This window comes from Pseudophryne corroboree, chromosome 1 (assembly GCF_028390025.1).
Source record: "Pseudophryne corroboree isolate aPseCor3 chromosome 1, aPseCor3.hap2, whole genome shotgun sequence".
Lineage (NCBI taxonomy): Eukaryota > Metazoa > Chordata > Amphibia > Anura > Myobatrachidae > Pseudophryne > Pseudophryne corroboree.
This window is the reverse complement of record NC_086444.1, coordinates 407,309,746-407,333,037: the sequence shown is the minus strand read 5'-3', so window position 1 is coordinate 407,333,037 and position 23,292 is coordinate 407,309,746. Positions and strand designations below refer to the sequence as shown.

The window sequence follows — 23,292 nt, the reverse complement described above, 5'->3', positions numbered from 1 at the left end:
AATTATCTAACCCGTGTCACGTGTATTTAAGGGGATAGAAGCATGACAATATTTATCACCGTGTAGCAGGGGATTATCTGTGTACTTAATGCTCCACTTTTTGTTGTATTATTAGTAGTTTTCATTATTGTGCATTTATATAGCGCCACCACATTATGTGGCAGGTTACAGAGAATATTGAATCATTTACATTAGTCCCTGTAAATGCTTGGGCTTTCGGTTACACTGAGTGGCCTCAAAAAAAACGCACTGTCTGGAATTGGAATGTACTTGGTGTTTATTCAATCTAAAGCACTGTGGGCAGTGTCCTCACAGAATGATATAGTTACAAACCAATATTACATGTGAGAAGAAGAAAATCACGCATATTGTAGAGAATTATGGGTAAAAAGATTTGGCAAGTGAAAAAATGCTTTATTGAAATAATGAAGTACAGGTTGAGTATCCAATATCCAAATATTCCAAAATACGGAATTTTTTGAGTGAGAGTGAGATAGTGAAACCTTTGTTTTCTGATGGCACTATGTAAACAAACTCTGTTTAATACACAAAGTTATTATAAATATTTTATTAAATGACCTTCAGGCTGTGTATATAAGGTGTATGTGAAACATAAATGAATTGTGTGAATGTAGACACTTTGTTTAATGCACAAAGTTATTTAAAAAATATTGGCTAAAATGACCTTCAGGCTGTGTGTATAAGGTGTATATGAAACATAAATGCATTCTGTGCTTAGACCTGGGTCCCATCACCATGATATCTCATTATGGTATGCAATTATTCTAAAATACGGAAAAATCCGATATCCAAAATATTTCTGTTCCCAAGCATTTTGGATAAGGGATCCTCAACCTGTATTATTTAATGTAATTGATTTTCTGCAGTTTAATGACCATAGAAGTAGAAGGATTGCCACAGAATTGCTTGTTAAATAAGCTCTCCTACGCACAGAATCTTCTTGCCATTGCTGTTACCTCTCTGCTAACGCCGGTGCCAAAACCTTGGGGGTCATTCCGAGTTGTTCGCTCGCAAGCCGTTTTTAGCAGCTTTGCACACGCTAAGCCTACGCCTACTGGGAGTGAATCTTAGCATAGTAAAATTGCGAACGAAAGATTCGCAATATTGCGAAAAGACATCTCTGTGCAGTTTCTGAGTAGCTCCAGACTTACTCGGCATCTGCGATCAGTTCAGAGCTTGTCGTTCCTGGTTTGACGTCACAAACACACCCAGCGTTCGCCCAGCCACTCCTCCGTTTCTCCAGCCACTCCCGCGTTTTTCCCAGAAACGGTAGCGTTTTTTCCCACACGCCCATAAAACGTCCTATTTCCGCCCAGAAACACCCACTTCCTGTCAATCACATTACGATCGCCTGAACGAAGAAAAAGCCGTGAGTAAAATACCTAACTTCATAGCAAATTTACTTGGCGCAGTCGCAGTGCGAACATTGCGCATGCGCACTAAGCGGAAAATCGCTGCGATGCGATGAAATTTACCGAGCGAACAACTCGGAATGACCCCCCTTGATAGATGGAGCAAAGCTAAAAGAGCCCTTCAATGTTTCATGTAGACCCCTTTAATGAGTACCTGTCCAAAAACGTTCATGCTTCACATACTGTACAGGGGTAGATGTATTATTATGCTGATTGTTATATATGTGTACCTGCTTCACCTCATTATCGTGGTGAAGCGGGTACTGATATTGGCGACATGTAAGATTGATTGTATGAAGTGGGAGAGTGTTAAATCACCTGTCTAGTGATCAACGCTCTCCCACTATCGGCTCTCCATGCTGGCATTGTGCAGGAGCCAATCATTTTTTACCTATTGGTACCTTCCTCTTAATAAAACCCCCCCAAAACTTTATTGTTTTGTCTGCTTATCCCCGGCTGACAGAACCAACAGCCAGAGACAGTTATGTGCGGCAACTACAGCTGTAGCTGTCGAAATTGATAACTGCAGTTACCGTTAATACATCTGCTTGCACATTGGCGTCCTATTTTGCAGATAGGAGCGCCTATAATAACAGGGGCACATACCACCCTCATCATTTCACACACATCACCAGAATAGTACATGGGGGACAAGTGGAATCAGCAGCAAATAACGTGTGCTCATACCACTAAACCCCATAGTGCCAAATAATACATCTACCCCACAGTCTCAAAAAATCTTCAATATCACACAAATTATTCATAAGCATAGCCAGTATAGTAATCCTCCAAGGGCACTTGTCACCTACGTACAAAAGACAGCCATAACGTGGGTATTGTACAGATATTCATGAGAGTACAACCAGTCATCTGCAGTGTCTCATATTGATTATAGGAGTGTCTGTGACTGACTGACACTATGGGGCTGATCCAGATGTAGCTGTAGTTGTGGACAGCTGCAGTAGCCAGACTTTACTACAGGGGTGGGCAATTATTTCAGCTGGGGGGCCGCTTAACACTTCCAGCGAATATTCGAGGGCCACACACAAAATACTCAAAAAGAGTCCCCTTTTTACACATTACGGCAGACAGCGCCCCCCCTTTTTACACATTACGGCAGACAGCGTCCCCTTTTTACACATTACGGCAGACAGCGTCCCGTTTTTACACATTAAGGCAGACAGCGTCCCCTTTTTACACATAACGGCAGAAAGCGTGCCCTTTTTTACACATGACGGCAGAAAGCGTGCCCTTTTTTACACATGACGGCAGACAGCGTCCCCTTTTTTACACATTACGACAGACAGCGTCCCCTTTTTACACATTACGGCAGACAGTGTCCCCTTTTCTACACATTAAGGCAGACAGCGTGCCCTTTTTACACATTACGGCAGACCACGTCCCTTTTTTTACACATTACGGCAGACAGCGTCCCCCTTTTTTACACATTACGGCAGACAGCGTCCTCTTTTTTACACATTAAGGCAGACAGCGTCCCCCTTTTTACACATTACGGCAGACAGCGTGCCCTTTTTACACATTACGGCAGACAGCGCACGCCTTTTTACACATTATGCCAGAAAGCGCGCCCTTTTTACACATTACGGCAGACAGCGTGCCCTTTTTACACATTTCGACAGACAGCGTCCCCCTTTTTACACATTACGGCAGACAGCGTCCCCCTTTTTCCACATTACGGCAGACAGTGTGCTCTTTTTACACATTGCGTCAGACAGCGCCCCCGTTTTTACACATTACGGCAGACAGCGTCCCCCTTTTTACACATTAAGGCAGACAGTCCCTACCCCCCTTTCCCCCCCTCCCCTAAACCCATATTGCAGTTTTTATCTCCCCTCTCTCCCCATCCCTAAACCTATATGGCAGCTTAAGCACTGATCCAGGGGCTGGCTGGACAGGGGATTTACCTGTTTGTCACAGTGGCAGACGATCCCCGCTGTCCGATGATCCGCGCTCCTGCTGCCGTCCGAAGTCACTGCTGATGTGGCTTCTCCCGCTCGCTGCCCGCCGCTTCTCCTCACTGGCCGCCGCTTCTCAGCCGCCGCTCCTGCTCTCTGCAGTGCCCGCCCCCCGTGCCGCCCAGCGCATGATAACAGAGGAAATGCCGGTCAGCTGACTCTGTGACATGACCGGAATTTCCTCAGCGGCGCGGCGTGTGAGAGCAGTGCAATGACAAGCGGCCTGTCGGGCCGCTTGTCATTGCACTCTGGTGGGGCACAGCGGGCCAGGCTGGATCGGTCCGCGGGCCGCATCCGGCCCACGGGCCGCATGTTGCCCCCCCTACTTTACTACCTTATGCTCATGTGATCAACCATTGCTGGGTTTTGTGCATGTGCAGGTGAAAACTTGGGCCGCCCATTGATTTATCGCCACCATCTGCAACCTCCATCTTTAGTATCTGGATTTGCACCAGCCACATGCTAGGAGCAAGAGATCTGTCTGAAATAAAATCGCCATTTGTGTCCATGAAGAGAGATTTGTGTGACTCTGAATCAGCCCCTATAGCTGTTTACTAGCACTATACTGAGATTAGCTAGGACCCACACAATAAGTAGCTGACCCAGTGCTGGTAAGCTGCTATAAAGGCTCTCCTAGTAATCATTACACCTAATGACTGCAGTTATACCTGTGATGAGGGGATATATTGGTGAGCGTATAATACCGCTTTCAGATTGCATCGGGGAATTGGAAACGAGTCCTTCCCGGGTGTGACCTGGCATTGGACCCTAAGTACTGGCTTCCCGACCCGGCAATATGCCAGGTCGGGTTGCCATCGGGGCGGGGACCACGGCAGCATCAAGGGTGGGTGCGGAGGCAGTGCTGGGAGATTAGATCATTTCCGTGCCACCTCTCCCTATGCTGTGATCAGGTACCTGGTTGCATCGACCCGGGTAACCCGTTCACACTGCACCTGACCTGGGAATAACCCTTCTTTATTCCCGGGTTGAATTACCGGGTCAGGCGACCTGGGAATTCGGGAGTGACCCTTTCAGACCACACAGCGATCCACGTCAATCCGGTATATTGTGCGGTCTGAAGGGGTATTAGTCTCAGCACAGGTCCCCAGAAGCTGCCATTCCACTGAAGCATTTTCTGAATAATTGATTTTGGGGGATTTATAGGATACATTGTGATATCCGTTGATCAGTAAGGGTATAGGGAATACAATGTTGCCTGTATTTTTAGGTAGAACCTTGGCCTCTGATTTGCACCTTTAGAGGAAAGCCCATTGAATAATGTCGCTAATGAAGGGGATGATCCTAAAGTGGATGTAGATTTGAATTTCATGTGATATATTTATTCTGGGATCCGGTCTCTAGGTCGACCACTATTGGTTGACAGTAACTAGGTCGACAGGGTCAGTAGGTCGACAGGTCAAAAGGTCATCATGAGTTTTTCACCATTTTCTTTTTTAATTTTTTTTACCTTTTTCATACTTAACGATCCACGCGGACTACGATTGGGAATAGTAAGCTGTGCCGAGCGCAGCGATAGTAGAGCGAGGCAACTTGCCCGAAGCTCGCGAGCCATGCGACACGGTGCACTAATTGGGGTTCCTGGTCACTGTACAGAGAAAATGACACCAAAAACCCCATAAAAAACTCATGTCGACCTTTTGACCTGTCGACCTAGAACCTGTTGACCTACAGACCCTGTCGACCTACTTAATGTCGACTAATAGGGGTCGACCTAGTTACTGTCAACCTAGTTACTGTCGACCTTGCACACCACACCCATTTATTCTGCCCTCCAGCTACAAGAATATACAAAAACATTTTTAGGGGTAGTTCCAAGTACTGGAAAATGGGTGTGCACCCTGAAATGTGCTAGCCGGGCGAGTAGACATACTTCATGCATAAAGAAGCATTGCTGGTCATGAGCTTCTTGCAGTTTGTGATTTATTTGGAAAATTAACCCCCTGGTCTCCCACCTCAACTTCTAACTTCTTATTTAAATAAACAAACTGAAGATTTTCCTAAGGAGACTGCGCTGTGGAGCCTTTTTCAAAGCTCCTCTATTTCTCTGACGTCCTAGTGGATGCTGGGAACTCCGTAAGGACCATGGGGAATAGCGGCTCCGCAGGAGACTGGGCACAAAAAGTAAAAGCTTTAGACTAGCTGGTGTGCACTGGCTCCTCTCCCTATGACCCTCCTCCAAGCCTCAGTTAGATTTGTGTGCCCGAACGAGAAGGGTGCAAGCTAGGTGGCTCTCCTGAGCTGCTTAGAAGTAAAAGTTTAAATAGGTTTTTTATTTTCAGTGAGTCCTGCTGGCAACAGGCTCACTGCATCGTGGGACTAAGGGGAGAGGAAGCGAACTCACCTGACTGCAGAGTGGATTGGGCTTCTTGGCTACTGGACATTAGCTCCAGAGGGACGATCACAGGTTCAGCCTGGATGGGTCCCGGAGCCGCGCCGCCGGCCCCCTTACAGAGCCAGAAGAGCGAAGAGGTCCGGAGAAAGCGGCGGCAGAAGACGTTCCTGTCTTCAAATAAGGTAGCGCACAGCACTGCAGCTGTGCGCCATTGCTCTCAGCACACTTCACACTCCGGTCACTGAGGGTGCAGGGCGCTGGGGGGGAGCGCCCTGAGACGCAATAAAAACGATATAAAAACCTTATATGGCTAAAAAAAATGCATCACATATAGCTCCTGGGCTATATGGATGCATTTATCCCCTGCCAGTTTCCTGAAAAAAGCGGGAGAAAAGGCCGCCGTGAAGGGGGCGGAGCCTTTCTCCTCAGCACACAAGCGCCATTTTCTTTCACAGCTCCGCTGGAAGGACGGCTCCCTGACTCTCCCCTGCAGTCCTGCACTACAGAAACAGGGTAAAACAGAGAGGGGGGCACTATTGGCAGCTAATATATAAATACAGCAGCTATAACAGGGAGTAACACTTATATAAGGTTATCCCTGTATATATATAGCGCTCTGGTGTGTGCTGGCAAACTCTCCCTCTGTCTCCCCAAAGGGCTGGTGGGGTCCTGTCCTCTATCAGAGCATTCCCTGTGTGTGTGCTGGGTGTCGGTACGATTGTGTCGACATGTATGAGGAGGAAAATGATGTGGAAGCAGAGCAATTGCCTGTGTTAGTGATGTCACCCCCTAGGGAGTCGACACCTGACTGGATGGTAGTAATTAAAGAATTACGTGACAATGTCAGCACTTTGCAAAAAACTGTTGACGACATGAGACAGTCGACAAATCAATTAGTGCCTGTTCAGGCGTCTCAGACACCGTCAGGGGCGCTAAAACGCCCGTTACCTCAGATGGTCGACACAGACCCTGACACGGATACTGAATCCAGTGTCGACGGTGACGAGACAAACGTAATGTCCAGTAGGGCCACACGTTACATGATCACGGCAATGAAGGAGGCATTGAACATTTCTGACACTACAAGTACCACAAAAAAGGGTATTATGTGGGGTGTGAAAAAACTACCAGTGGTTTTTCCTGAGTCAGATGAATTAAATGAGGTGTGTGATAAAGCGTGGGTTTCCCCCGATAAAAAACTGCTGATTTCTAATAAATTATTGGCACTATACCCTTTCCCGCCAGAGGTTAGGGCACTTTGGGAAACACCCCCTAGGGCGCTCACACGCTTATCAAAACAAGTGGCGTTACCGTCTCCTGATACGGCCGCTCTCAAGGAACCAGCTGATAGAAGGCTGGAAAATATCTTAAAAGGTATATACACACATACCGGTGTTATACTGCGACCAGCGATCGCCTCAGCCTGGATGTGCAGCGCTGGAGTGGCTTGGTCGGATTCCCTGACTGAAAATATTGATACCCTGGATAGGGACAGTATATTATTAACTATAGAGCATTTAAAGGATGCATTACTATATATGCGAGATGCACAGAGGGATATTTGCACCCTGGCATCTAGAGTAAGTGCGATGTCCATTTCTGCCAGAAGAACGTTATGGACGCGACAGTGGTCAGGTGATGCGGATTCCAAACGACATATGGAAGTATTGCCGTATAAAGGGGAGGAGTTATTTGGGGTCGGTCTATCGGACCTGGTGGCCACAGCAACGGCTGGAAAATCCACCTTTTTACCCCAGGTCACCTCTCAGCAGAAAAAGACACCGTCTTTTCAAACCCAGTCCTTTCGTCCCTATAAGGGCAAGAGGGAAAAAGGCCGCTCGTTCCTGCCCCCGGGCAGAGGAAGGGGAAAAAGACTGCACCATGCAGCCTCTTCCCAGGAGCAGAAGCCCTCCCCCGCTTCTGCCAAGTCCTCAGCATGACGCTGGGGCTCTGCAAGCAGACTCGGGCACGGTGGGGGGCCGTCTCAAGAATTTCAGCGCGCAGTGGGCTCACTCGCAAGTGGACCCCTGGATCCTGCAGGTAGTATCACAGGGGTACAAATTGGAATTCGAGACGTCTCCCCCTCGCCGGTTCCTGAAGTCTGCTCTACCAACGTCTCCCTCCGACAGGGAGGCAGTATTGGAAGCTATTCACAAGCTGTATTCCCAGCAGGTGATAATCAAGGTACCCCTCCTACAACAGGGAAAGGGGTATTATTCCACGCTGTTTGTGGTACCGAAGCCGGACGGCTCGGTGAGACCAATCTTAAATCTAAAATCTTTGAACACTTACATAAAAAGGTTCAAATTCAAGATGGAGTCACTCAGAGCAGTGATAGCGAACCTGGAAGAAGGGGACTATATGGTATCTCTAGACATCAAGGATGCTTATCTCCATGTCCCAATCTACCCTTCTCACCAAGGGTACCTCAGGTTTGTGATACAAAACTGTCATTATCAGTTTCAGACGCTGCCGTTTGGATTGTCCACGGCACCACGGGTCTTTACCAAGGTAATGGCCGAAATGATGATTCTTCTTCGAAGAAAAGGCGTATTAATTATCCCTTACTTGGACGATCTCCTGATAAGGGCAAGGTCCAGGGAACAGTTAGAGGTCGGAGTAGCACTATCTCAGGTAGTGCTACGTCAGCACGGGTGGATTCTAAATATCCCAAAATCACAGCTGATTCCAACAACACGTCTACTGTTCCTAGGGATGATTCTGGACACAGTCCAGAAAAAGGTGTTTCTCCCGGAGGAGAAGGCCAGGGAGTTATCCGTGCTAGTCAGGAACCTCCTAAAACCAGGACAAGTGTCAGTGCATCAGTGCACGAGAGTCCTGGGAAAAATGGTGGCTTCTTACGAAGCGATTCCATTCGGAAGATTCCATGCAAGAACTTTTCAGTGGGATCTGCTGGACAAATGGTCCGGATCGCATCTTCAGATGCATCAGCGGATAACCCTATCTCCAAGGACAAGGGTATCTCTCCTGTGGTGGTTACAGAAGGCTCATCTTCTAGAGGGCCGCAGATTCGGCATTCAGGATTGGATGCTGGTAACCACGGATGCCAGCCTGAGAGGCTGGGGAGCAGTCACACAGGGAAGAAATTTCCAGGGCTTGTGGTCAAGCATGGAAACGTCTCTTCACATAAATATCCTAGAGCTAAGGGCCATTTACAATGCCCTAAGTCAAGCAAGGCCTCTGCTTCAGGGTCAACCGGTATTGATCCAGTCGGACAACATCAGGGCTGTCGCCCACGTAAACAGACAGGGCGGCACAAGAAGCAGGAGGGCAATGGCAGAAGCTGCAAGGATTCTCCGCTGGGCGGAAAATCATGTGATAGCACTGTCAGCAGTGTTCATTCCGGGAGTGGACAACTGGGAAGCAGACTTCCTCAGCAGACACGACCTCCACCCGGGGGAGTGGGGACTTCATCCAGAAGTCTTCCAAGTGATTGTAAACCGTTGGGAAAAACCAAAGGTGGACATGATGGCGTCCCGTCTCAACAAGAAACTGGACAGATATTGCGCCAGGTCAAGGGACCCTCAGGCAATAGCGGTGGACGCTCTGGTAACTCCGTGGGTGTTCCAGTCGGTATATGTGTTCCCTCCTCTTCCTCTCATACCAAAAGTACTGAGAATCATAAGAAGGAGAGGAGTAAGAACGATACTCGTGGCTCCGGATTGGCCAAGAAGAACTTGGTACCCGGAACTGCAAGAGATGCTCACGGAGGACCCGTGGCCTCTACCTCTAAGGAAGGACCTGCTCCAGCAGGGTTGTCTGTTCCAAGACTTACCGCGGCTGCGTTTGACGGCATTGCGGTTGAACGCCGGATCCTGAAGGAAAAAGGCATTCCAGATGAAGTCATCCCTACCCTGATCAAGGCCAGGAAGGATGTAACTGCAAAACATTATCATCGCATTTGGCGAAAATATGTTGCGTGGTGTGAGGCCAAGAAGGCCCCTACGGAGGAATTTCAACTGGGTCGTTTCCTACATTTCCTGCAAGCAGGATTGTCTATGGGCCTAAAATTAGGATCCATTAAGGTTCAAATTTCGGCCCTGTCGATCTTCTTCCAGAAAGAACTGGCTTCAGTGCCTGAAGTTCAGACGTTTGTCAAAGGGGTACTGCATATACAGCCTCCTTTTGTGCCTCCAGTGGCACCTTGGGATCTCAATGTAGTTTTAGGGTTCCTAAAATCACATTGGTTTGAACCACTTGCCACAGTGGATTTGAAATATCTCACATGGAAAGTGGTAATGCTGTTGGCCCTGGCTTCAGCCAGGCGCGTATCAGAATTGGCGGCTTTATCCTATAAAAGCCCTTACCTGATATTTCATTCGGATAGGGCGGAATTGAGGACTCGTCCTCAATTTCTCCCTAAGGTGGTTTCAGCGTTTCACATGAATCAACCTATTGTGGTACCTGTGGCTACTAGGGACTTGGAGGACTCCAAGTTGCTGGACGTAGTCAGGGCCCTGAAAATATATGTTTCCAGGACGGCTGGAGTCAGAAAATCTGACTCGCTGTTTATACTGTATGCACCCAACAAGCTGGGTGCTCCTGCTTCTAAGCAGACGATTGCTCGTTGGATTTGTAGTACAATTCAACTTGCACATGCTGTGGCAGGCCTGCCACAGCCTAAATCTGTAAAAGCCCATTCCACAAGGAAGGTGGGCTCATCTTGGGCGGCTGCCCGAGGGGTCTCGGCTTTACAACTTTGCCGAGCAGCTACTTGGTCAGGGGCAAACACGTTTGCTAAATTCTACAAATTTGATACCCTGGCTGAGGAGGACCTGGAGTTCTCTCATTCGGTGCTGCAGAGTCATCCGCACTCTCCCGCCCGTTTGGGAGCTTTGGTATAATCCCCATGGTCCTTACGGAGTTCCCAGCATCCACTAGGACGTCAGAGAAAATAAGAATTTACTTACCGATAATTCTATTTCTCATAGTCCGTAGTGGATGCTGGGCGCCCATCCCAAGTGCGGATTGTCTGCAATACTTGTATATAGTTATTGTTACAAACAAATCGGGTTGTTTATTGTTGGAAGCCATCTTTTCAGAGGCTCCTACGGTTATCATACTGTTAACTGGGTTCAGATCACGAGTTGTACGGTGTGATTGGTGTGGCTGGTATGAGTCTTACCCGGGATTCAAGATCCTTCCTTATTATGTACGCTCGTCCGGGCACAGTATCTTAACTGAGGCTTGGAGGAGGGTCATAGGGGGAGGAGCCAGTGCACACCAGCTAGTCTAAAGCTTTTACTTTTTGTGCCCAGTCTCCTGCGGAGCCGCTATTCCCCATGGTCCTTACGGAGTTCCCAGCATCCACTACGGACTATGAGAAATAGAATTATCGGTAAGTAAATTCTTATTTTCTCTCGCAACCACATCTTAAAAACAGTGTGGATGCAAGCAAGAAGACCATTCATAGTCCCCCCACTGCCATTTAAAGGTGGTGAACAAAATTGTTTTGCATTGCAGCCTTTTTTCTCAGGACTAATTCCAATATTAAAGATCAGGAGCCATCTAGTGGAAAATTGTAGTAACTGCAATATTACAGTAACTAAGTTCACCCTTGATATGACCAATTACTATTATTATGAATAATGGTAATAATAACCTGTACAGGTTGAGTCTCCCATTTCCGAAAATCCAATAAGCAAAATATTCCAAAATCCAAACGTTTTTTAGCGTGACTAAGCTAGTGACACCTTTGCTTTCTGATGGTTCAGTGTACACAAACTCTGTTTCATGCACAAATTATTACAAATATTGTCTTAAATTATCTTCAGGCTATTGGGGGTATCCAAATAGAGCTGATTCATTTTTGGAGGGGGGAAAATGGGCAGATATGGCGATTAATGACTGATGGTCATTATCGCGGTATCCTTTTACAGGCCTTTTACATGAGCCAAAAACCGACCCGTGATTTCATGAAAACACATGGGATCGGAGATAAGTCCCCAATCCCATGTGTTATGGTGGCTCCAGCAAACACTTATGGCGGATTATGAGGCACCCGAAGCATAATCCGCGATAAATGCTGGCATTGGGGGAAGGAGCCCACCGTATTGCGGTTAATAGGATATTCCCCGGCGATACAGTTACCCACGGCCATTGACCGCGGGTAATTGGATTCCCCATTATGTCTGTAATATGTATATGAAACAAATGCGTTTTGTATTAAAACGTGAGTCCCATCCACAAGCTATCTCATTATGGTATGCAAATATTCCAAAATCCGAAATCCAAAATACTTCTGGTCACAAACATTTTGAATATAGAAGACTCAAGTTGTATTTATCTGAATATTATATAGCACTTTGCAAAGACTATTTAATCATTAAGGATGTTTAATAAGCTTATAATCTTTGCCACACTCATTAAGGGCCACCTGCAAGCAGATTTGGCCTTCTGTGACGTTACATGCAGTGATGCCAGAAGATGTTCCGGCTCCTTGAATCTGCCCTAGTATCTAGCAATATGTTCTTGTATTGTCCATTCATCCAAGTTCACACACATCTTTTCCTTTGTTTTGTGGTAGTTTGAGGGCTTCTTTTCATTAGCCTGTATTTGTATATGTCTATACTTTTATATCATGCTGTACTATACAAACTACACACAGTACCGGACCTCCCAACATTTCATATTCGTGAATCAGGACACTGGGCATGGTTGAAACATGATGGGGGCATGGTCGCATCACAGTGGGGCATGCCCAGATCCTGGTGTCCTGACCCTGTCTGACCATTCCTCTCCAGCCAACCGTTCACTGCCATTGTGGTGCACCCCACCCACCAGTCTCTGCTGTGAAATGCAGAGCAGCAGTGAATGGAGACATACCTCCTAATATTACATCCCAATAAACAATGCAGACCTAGTCAGGACAGAGAAAAGAGCCCTCACGCCAGAACTGTCCCTCTGAAAGTGGATCAGTTGGGAGGCATGTAGTACATTGGTTGGAATTGGAAGGCAGCAATGTAAACTACTGTGTCACTATTGCTGTCCATTGTTTTAATAATCTTGTTTCAAAGATTTAGGCGAGATAATTATAATTTTTGAATTGCAGATTGAATAAAATAGCTTTCAGCGTAGTATCACTCACAGCAACATTACATGCTGCTGCAAAATGTGCACAACATAGCATCTATGGGGTCTATACAATGCCTGTCGGATCTTCTCTGACGAAGAAGATCCGACAGTTCAGTATTCAATTTGCGGGCAATTCCGACAGGTTTTTGCCCGTTTTCGACAATGCCGATCCAACTTTTTTTAAAGTCAGATTGACATTGTCGAAAACGGGCCAAAAAACTTTCGGAATCGCCAGCAAATCTGATAAAACACATGGATCCGCAGTTATTTCGCCGATCCACCTGTTTTCCAACAAGTCTGAACTCTTAAATAAGTCAGAAAAATGGCACTATAAGTGAATAGGTTGAATCCAAATTTCTACCTAAGAAAGTCGGAAAGTTTTTCCGACTTTTTAAAAAATCTGACAGTAATTGAATAGACCCTATATCTCTAACATGAACTTTTTTTACCAGGTTCATGACGATGCACTCCCTGTACCCCCACTTATTTTCTAATCAGTAACAAGAAATCAATATTTTGCCTCACCTAATTTAATCCAGGTTAATGCAGTTAGAAAATAAGTGTCAACAGCAGGAGCAGACAGTTGAGTACCTGGTGAAGTAGGACATTGAAGGTATGTGTCTGGGCTTCTAGATTACACCTTAAGAAAATGTAATGAGTATTTCAATAAAGATGAGTAACTGTATATATAACATTGTATTGTTATTGCAGCTATGGCTGGTTTAACACCGCGCTGATGATTGAGGGGAAGAATTACTTACCTTGGCTGACTAAAAAGTGAGTTCCCACCTATAAACCTGTCTGCTGTGATATCACGTTCTATGAAAGTGAGTGTAAGATTTAATTGTGGCCTGGTGACCGCCATAGAAGCCAAGCAAAGGGGAATTAGGTCGACCACTATTGGTCAACATTGACATGGTTGACACAGGAAAAAGGTTGACACATTAAAATGGTCAACACAAAATGGGTCGACACATGAAAAGGTCGACATGACATTTTTAAACTTTTTGGGTGTGTTTTTTTTAGTGCACAGCGTCCTCTTGCATGGCTTGCTTTGCTCGCCAAGTTACAATTCCCAATCGTAGTCCACGTGGATGGTAAAGTATGAAAAAAATGTAAAAAATGTCAACCTTTTTCATGTGTCGATCTGCCCTGTGTAGACCATTTCAATGTGTCGACATTTTGCCTGTGTAGGCCATGTCAAAGGACTGTTGACCTACTCCATGTCAACCTACTATCCAAATACTGTGCATTAAGAAACACCACCAGTCACAGCATTGAACCTTGCACCAGTCCTATGGATGCACCTAAGTTCCATCTGAAAATGGCGCCAGTGTAAGTGCTACTGTGTATTTAGACGCAGTTACTGATCACAATGCATAGTAAATCTGTATACAGTATTAAAGCAAGACACCTTTATTTCTCTAACGTCCTAAGTGGATGCTGGGGACTCCGTCAGGACCATGGGGAATAGCGGCTCCGCAGGAGACAGGGCACAAAAATAAAGCTTTAGGATTAGGTGGTGTGTACTGGCTCCTCCCCCTATGACCCTCCTCCAAGCCTCAGTTAGGTTTTTGTGCCCGTCCGAGCAGGGTGCAATCTAGGTGGCTCTCCTAAAGAGCTGCTTAGAAAAAGTTTTTAGGTTTTTTATTTTCAGTGAGTCCTGCTGGCAACAGGCTCACTGCATCGAGGGACTTAGGGGAGAGAATTTCAACTCACCTGCGTGCAGGATGGATTGGATTCTTAGGCTACTGGACACCATTAGCTCCAGAGGGAGTCGGAACACAGGTCTCACCCTGGGGTTCGTCCCGGAGCCGCGCCGCCGACCCCCCTTACAGATGCTGAAGACTGAAGGTCCGGAAACAGGCGGCAGAAGGCTCTTCAGTCTTCATGAAGGTAGCGCACAGCACTGCAGCTGTGCGCCATTGTTGTCACACACTTCACACCAAGCGGTCACGGAGGGTGCAGGGCGCTGCTGGGGGCGCCCTGGGCAGCAATATTTAATACCTTTATGGCAAAAGAATACATCACATATAGCCATTGAGGCTATATGTATGTATTTAACCCATGCCAGTTATCTAAAACTACGGGAGAAAAGCCCGCCGAAATAGGGGGCGGAGCTTATTCTCCTCAGCACACAGCGCCATTTTCCTGCTCAGCTCCGCTGTGAGGAAGGCTCCCAGGACTCTCCCCTGCACTGCACTACAGAAACAGGGTAAAACAGAGAGGGGGGGCATTTTTTTGGCGATATTTTGATATATTTAAGCTGATATAAAGAACAACACTTATATAAGGTTGTTCCCATATATATTATAGCGCTTGGGTGTGTGCTGGCAAACTCTCCCTCTGTCTCCCCAAAGGGCTAGTGGGGTCCTGTCTTCGATAAGAGCATTCCCTGTGTGTCTGCTGTGTGTCGGTACGTGTGTGTCGACATGTATGAGGACGATGTTGGTGTGGAGGCAGAGCAATTGCCGATAATGGTGATGTCACCCCCCAGGGAGTCGACACCGGAATGGATGGCTTTGTTTATGGAATTACGTGATAATGTCAGCACATTACAAAAATCAGTTGACGACATGAGACGGCCGGCAAACCAGTTAGTACCTGCCCAGGCGTCTCAGACACCGTCAGGGGCTGTAAAGCGCCCTTTACCTCAGTCGGTCGACACAGACCCAGACACAGACACTGAATCTAGTGTCGACGGTGATGAAACAAACGTATTTTCAAGTAGGGCCACACGTTATATAATCACGGCAATGAAGGAGGCTTTGCATATCTCTGATACTGCAAGTACCACAAAAAGGGGTATTATGTGGGGGGTGAAAAAACTACCTGTAGTTTTTCCTGAATCAGAGGAATTAAATGATGTATGTGATGAAGCGTGGGTTAACCCAGATAGAAAAATGCTAATTTCAAAAAAGTTATTAGCATTATACCCTTTCCCGCCAGAGGTTAGGGCGCGCTGGGAAACACCCCCTAGGGTGGATAAGGCGCTCACACGCTTATCAAAACAAGTGGCGTTACCGTCTCCTGATACGGCCGCCCTCAGGGATCCAGCTGATAGGAGAATGGAAACTACCCTAAAAAGTATATACACACATACTGGTGTTATACTGCGACCAGCCATCGCCTCAGCCTGGATGTGCAGTGCTGGGGTCGTCTGGTTGGATTCCCTGACTGAAAATATTGATACCCTGGATAGGGACAGTATTTTATTGACTATAGAGCAATTAAAGGATGCTTTCCTTTATATGCGAGATGCTCAGAGAGATATTTGCACTCTGGCATCGAGAGTAAATGCGATGTCCATATCTGCCAGAAGGAGTTTATGGACGCGACAGTGGTCAGGTGATGCGGATTCCAAACGACATATGGAAGTATTGCCGTATAAAGGGGAGGAATTATTTGGCGTCGGTCTATCGGATCTGGTGGCCACGGCAACTGCCGGAAAATCCACCTTTTTACCTCAGACCCCCTCCCAACAGAAAAAGACACCGTCTTTTCAGCCGCAGTCCTTTCGGTCCTATAAGAACAAGCGGACAAAAGGACAGTCATATCTGCCTCGGGGCAGAGGAAGGGGTAAGAGAGGGCAGCAAGCAGCCCCTGCCCAGGAACAGAAGCCCTCCCAGGGTTCTGCAAAGCCCTCAGCATGACGCTGGGGCCTTACAAGCGGACTCAGGAGCGGTGGGGGGTCGACTCAAGAATTTCAGCGCACAGTGGGCTTGCTCACAGGTGGACCCCTGGATTCTGCAGGTAGTATCTCAGGGTTACAGGTTGGAATTCGAGAAGTCTCCCCCTCGCCGGTTCCTAAAGTCTGCTTTGCCAACGTCTCCCTCAGACAGGGCGACGGTATTGGAAGCCATTCACAAGCTGTTTTCTCAGCAGGTGATAGTCAAGGTACCCCTCCTACAACAGGGAAAGGGGTATTACTCCACGCTATTTGTGGTACCGAAGCCGGACGGCTCGGTAAGACCTATTCTAAATCTGAAATCTTTGAACCTGTACATACAAAAATTCAAGTTCAAGATGGAGTCACTCAGAGCAGTGATAGCGAATCTGGAAGAAGGGGACTTTATGGTGTCCCTGGACATAAAGGATGCTTACCTACATGTCCCAATTTGCCCTTCACATCAAGGGTACCTCAGGTTCGTGGTGCAAAACTGTCATTATCAGTTTCAGACGCTGCCGTTTGGATTGTCCACGGCACCTCGGGTCTTTACCAAGGTAATGGCCGAAATGATGATTCTTCTGCGAAGAAGAGGCGTATTAATTATCCCTTACTTGGACGATCTCCTGATAAGGGCAAGGTCCAGAGAACAGCTGGAGGACGGAGTAGCACTAACCCAACTAGTGCTGCAACAACACGGGTGGATTCTGAATTTTCCAAAATCTCAGTTGACCCCGACGACACATCTGCTGTTCCTGGGAATGATTCTGGACACGGTTCAGAAAAAGGTGTTTCTTCCGGAGGAGAAAGCCAGGGAGTTATCCGAACTTGTCAGGAACCTCCTAAAACCAGGGAAAGTGTCTGTGCATCAATGCACAAGAGTCCTGGGAAAGATGGTGGCTTCTTACGAAGCGATTCCATTCGGCAGATTCCACGCACAAACTTTTCAGTGGGATCTGCTGGACAAATGGTCCGGATCGCATCTGCAGATGCATCAGCGGATAACCTTATCGCCACGGACAAGGGTGTCTCTTCTGTGGTGGTTGCAGAGTGCTCATCTGTTAGAGGGCCGCAGATTCGGCATACAGGACTGGGTCCTGGTGACCACGGATGCCAGTCTGAGAGGCTGGGGAGCGGTCACACAGGGAAGAAACTTCCAGGGAGTATGGTCAAGCCTGGAGATGTCTCTTCACATAAATATACTGGAGCTAAGAGCGATTTACAATGCTCTAAGTCTGGCAAAACCCCTGCTTCAGGGTCAGCCGGTGTTGATCCAGTCGGACAACATCACGGCAGTCGCCCACGTAAACAGACAGGGCGGCACAAGAAGCAGGACAGCAATGGCAGAAGCTGCAAGGATTCTTCGCTGGGCGGAAGATCATGTGATAGCACTGTCAGCAGTATTCATTCCGGGAGTGGACAACTGGGAAGCAGACTTCCTCAGCAGACACGATCTACAACCGGGAGAGTGGGGACTTCATCCAGAAGTCTTCCACATGATTGTGAACCGTTGGGAAAAACCAATGGTGGATATGATGGCGTCCCGCCTCAACAAAAAACTGGACAGGTATTGCGCCAGGTCAAGAGACCCTCAGGCAATAGCTGTGGACGCTCTGGTAACACCGTGGGTGTTCCAGTCAGTGTATGTGTTCCCTCCTCTGCCTCTCATACCAAAGATACTGAGAATTATACGGCAAAAGGGAGTAAGAACGATACTAGTGGCTCCGGATTGGCCAAGAAGAACTTGGTACCCGGAACTTCAAGAGATGCTCACGGAGGATCCGTGGCCTCTACCTCTAAGACCGGACCTGCTTCAGCAGGGACCGTGTCTATTCCAAGACTTACCGCGGCTGCGTTTGACGGCATGGCGGTTGAACGCCGAATTCTAAGGGAAAAAGGCATTCCGGAAGAGGTCATTCCTACACTGGTAAAAGCCAGGAAGGAGGTGACTGCACAACATTATCACCGCATTTGGAGAAAATATGTTGCGTGGTGTGAGGCCAGGAAGGCCCCCACGGAGGAATTTCAACTGGGTCGATTCCTACATTTCCTGCAAACAGGATTGTCTATGGGCCTCAAATTGGGGTCCATTAAGGTTCAAATTTCGGCCCTGTCGATTTTCTTCCAGAAAGAATTGGCTTCAGTTCCTGAAGTCCAGACTTTTGTAAAAGGAGTACTACATATTCAGCCCCCGGTTGTGCCCCCAGTGGCACCGTGGGATCTTAATGTAGTCTTGGATTTTCTCAAATCCCATTGGTTTGAGCCGCTCAAATCGGTGGAGTTGAAGTATCTTACATGGAAAGTAACCATGCTACTGGCCCTGGCTTCAGCCAGGAGAGTATCAGAATTGGCGGCTTTATCATATAAGAGCCCATATCTGATTTTCCATACGGACAGGGCAGAACTGCGGACACGTCCTCATTTTCTGCCTAAGGTGGTGTCAGCGTTTCACCTGAACCAGCCTATTGTGGTGCCTGCGGCTACTAACGATTTGGAGGATTCCAAGTTGTTGGACGTGGTCCGGGCATTGAAAATATATATTTCAAGAACGGCGGGAGTCAGAAAGTCTGACTCACTGTTTATATTGTATGCACCCAACAAGATGGGTGCTCCTGCTTCTAAGCAGACGATTGCTCGTTGGATTTGTAGCACAATTCAACTTGCACATTCTGTGGCAGGCTTGCCACAACCTAAATCTGTCAAGGCCCATTCCACAAGGAAAGTGGGCTCATCCTGGGCGGCTGCCCGGGGGGTCTCGGCATTACAACTCTGCCGAGCTGCTACTTGGTCAGGGGCAAACACATTTGCAAAATTCTACAAATTTGATACCCTGGCTGAGGAGGACCTTGAGTTCTCTCATTCGGTGCTGCAGAGTCATCCGCACTCTCCCGCCCGTTTGGGAGCTTTGGTATAATCCCCATGGTCCTGACGGAGTCCCCAGCATCCACTTAGGACGTTAGAGAAAATAAGAATTTACTTACCGATAATTCTATTTCTCGTAGTCCGTAGTGGATGCTGGGCGCCCATTCCAAGTGCGGATTGTCTGCAATACTTGTACATAGTTATTGTTACAAACAAATTCGGGTTGTTATTGTTGTGAGCCGTCTGTTCAGAGGCTCCTACGTTTGTCATACTGTTAACTGGGTTCAGATCACAAGTTATACGGTGTGATTGGTGTGGCTGGTATGAGTCTTACCCGGGATTCAATATCCTTCCTTATTGTGTACGCTCGTCCGGGCACAGTATCCTAACTGAGGCTTGGAGGAGGGTCATAGGGGGAGGAGCCAGTACACACCACCTAATCCTAAAGCTTTATTTTTGTGCCCTGTCTCCTGCGGAGCCGCTATTCCCCATGGTCCTGACGGAGTCCCCAGCATCCACTACAAACTACGAGAAATAGAATTATCGGTAAGTAAATTCTTATTTTTTTTCATCTTATTTTATTCAGTGAGCAGTGTATATTAGGGTGGGTTGAAAAGTGGGTCAAAAAGGAAACATTTTCCATATTGTTTGCGATGGTGGAAAAAAAATTGTTGGACCACTCAAAAAGTTGGTTGCCATCTAGTTTTTTAAAACTCAGTTAATGGGGGTAATTCAGAGTCAATCATAGCAGCAAATTTGTTAGCAGTTGGGCTTCGTCGCAGCCGTTCGATCGGGTCAGAACTGTGCATGCGCTGCGGCCGCATTGTGCAGGCTCGTCATTGCCCGGCGACGCCGCTAGCGAAGAAAGCGGTCGCAGCGGCAAATGCAAGAAGATTGACAGGAAGAATGCGTTCCGTGGGCGTCAACTGATCGTTTTCTGGGAGTGGTACGGCGAACGCAGGCGTGTCCAGGCATTTGGAGGGCGGATGTCTGACGTCAATTCCGGGACCTTCAACGCTGGATTCATCGCGCAGGGTAAGTAAGTCTTACCCTGGTCTTGTTTTGCACAAAACTGTTTTTGCATAGCAGGGCTGCACAAGCAATCGCAGCCTTGCTATGCAAAAAACCACTCATTTATAGGCGGTGTCAAGTTGATTGCACGGGCTGCAAAAAGTTGCAGCGTGCGAGCAACTCTGAATGACTGACCCCCCCCATGTGCACTGCAGGTGTGGCAAATATAACATTTGCAGAGAAAGTTAGATTTGGGTGGGTTATATTGTTTCTGTGCAGAGTAAATACTGGCTGCTTGATTTTTACACTGCAATTTAGATTTAAATTTGAACACACCCCACCCAAATCTAACTCTCTCTGCACATGTTATATCTGCCTCCCCTGCAGTGCACATGGTTTTGCCCAACTGCTAACAAATTTGCTGCTACGATCAACTCTGAATTACCCCCAATATCTTAGCCAACTGGCCCCATCACGATTTCTTATTTACGCCCTATAGGCTTGCCCGCAGAACACCACCGCAAACTAATCTGGCAGTGCTTTTTCTCATACTGTTTGTTGCTAAGTAGCAGATTACAATAGTTTTGACTCTTAATACATGCCCTGTTCACCGTATAGTGTCATATAGTAGGTGCGCTCAACATAGCCGTTTCATCTAAAATGGAGTAGTAGGGTATCTGTTGTTGCCCTCTTCCTGCAGCTCTCAGCTTGTTGCAAACAAATTCATGCAACAACCCAGGCCTCACCCTGTGGAGGTGGCTGCAGCTAGAGTCCCACCCTCCTCCCACCCTGTTACATTATAAGATGTTCCGCAGGCAGCAAAGGCAGCAGGTGCAAGATGTTTCTATTTTTTGTTGTGCAGATTGCCGTCTACCGATGTTATGGTATATGGTTCCATAGACACGTTATGATACGTTTCACCCCATTTAGGGAAAACAAATTGAATGTCATCATAAAGGCTCTGGTACATGGCAGGCATTGGCTCTTTGTAAGCTTCACTGTAGGACACGGGAATCTGTTGGTTTTCATCTATATCCATGGAGACATTGTGCTGTTTGACTGGGGATGCTGTTTTTCCGGATGCTGTGTTTTTCCAGATAACTGAAGAGAAGAAGTGGTGTTCTCTCACATTGACATTTTCCCCAAGCCGGAGTGCTGGGTCCTTGCACAGCAGTTGGGGAAAAAAGTCCTTTGTTATGGAATTAGTAAGCCCTGAGTACGTTGGTTCTACCTGTTATGATTCTGATACTCAGGTCAGGGGTGATCTTATACGGTAGGACCTGAATACCAGAACGTAATGCTGGGAAAGGGGAATGGAAAGGGAATAGCCCCTGGCACCCTATCTCCGTTGTCTCGCCCGTGCTGTCAGCACACTCTTGCGAGACTATGGTTGCTTGGGCCCATGGCAGCCGCGTTTGAAGGGCGGATTACGTCTGCCCAACTCCGATGCCCCCTCAGGTCTTAATGAGAGACCAAGAGTGAACCGAGACAGGGTGATAACAAGGGGCCCTCTAACTGAACAACAAAGCCAGGGGCTACTAACAAAGCTGAAACTAAAGTATGCGCGGATTTCCGCCAGGGAAAAGAACAACAAAATACTCCACTTGTCCACTCTCCTACACGGCACCGCCGAGTACCGGAGAGGACTGTGGAAGCGGATACCTCCGCAAATGCTCCAATAACAGAAAACAATATAAAGCGGTTTAGGCCGCAACTCGCGGCGGAGCCGCCACTCACGAAACCAAGCAAGATCCTCTATCGACTGCCACAGGTAAACGAGGACCAGAAGAACTCCTTAGGATAAGACGGCTACTCCAAGACTCAGGAACTCAGAGAACTGGAAAGACCGGGCACAGCAGACCAGGAACAGACGTTCACCAAACATGAGCAGCATGCAGGAAGCTATCACCGGCGTCTGTGTGAGGCACTGAGGAGGCTTAAAACAGGAAACCCTCCAATCAGAGTCCAGAACCTAATTACCCAAAATGTCGTGCAGCTGCCTTGCTGCACGACCAGAGAACATGTGTGAGTGCATACTAATTAAACACCAGCAACGGGGAACGCGGTCCGCCTGTGGCGTCCCCGTTGCTATGGACCCGGCGGCTCGGCACGCACGCGTCCTGGCGTTGCTAGGGACCCAACGGCTCAGCGCGCACGGCGTCCTAGCGTTGCTAGGGACCCGGCGGCTCAGCGCGCATGGCGTCCCTAGCGTTGCCAGGCGCCGTGCAGAAAGGGGAGAAGGTGCAGCGGTCGACTACGGACCGCTGCGCCTAACACTACAATAACAGTTCTTATGCATTTCCTTTCACCATCCCTTCCAGGAAAAGGATATTTTTGTAGGGTTAGTAAATATAGCATAACTCCAAATGCAAACCAGTCTACGCCTGCACTGTATGACTGGCGAGTAATTACTTCTGGAGCCATATAGCCAGCTTTCCCAATAATTACTGTGTAATTGATTTCTCCATATGCATTCAATACGGCCAGACCAAAGTCTGTGATCTTTACATGCCCGTCAGCAGTCAGCAAAACATTGTCCAATTTTAGGTCTTTGTGTATTATTCCTCTGGAATGCATGAACTTCAAACCACAGACCAGTTCTGCCGCAATACATTTTATTGTGGTTGGGTCCAGCAATGCGTTCTTTGTCATAAAACGACGTAGGTCCCCTCCGCCAGCCAGTTCCATGACACCGTATACAGTAGATAAGTGTGTAAGATTGTATATCCATAAGTCAGACTTACTCTTCTGTGTCAACTGAAGTACCCAACACTCGGCCAAAACGTCCTCAGGTTTTATTTGTATTCTCATCTCTGAGGCTTCCATTAGTTATCTCTTCTTCAAGGTCTCAACAGCCACTCTTTCCTTGCGAATCGTATCTGTGGCGAGCATCAC

The 23,292-nt window shown here is 47.5% G+C and overlaps 1 protein-coding gene across 5 annotated transcripts in view; it reads left to right on the top strand.

The window, feature by feature from the left end:
• The window catches only part of DAO (D-amino acid oxidase), a 261,261-nt gene that overhangs the window by 199,338 nt on the left and 38,631 nt on the right, over nt 1-23,292 (top strand). For all 5 annotated transcript variants that reach the window (XM_063913265.1, XM_063913266.1, XM_063913264.1 and 2 more), the window contains one exon: nt 13,569-13,634. In XM_063913265.1, the coding sequence (XP_063769335.1) occupies nt 13,569-13,634 (66 nt within the window). The remainder of the gene's footprint in view (nt 1-13,568; nt 13,635-23,292) is intronic.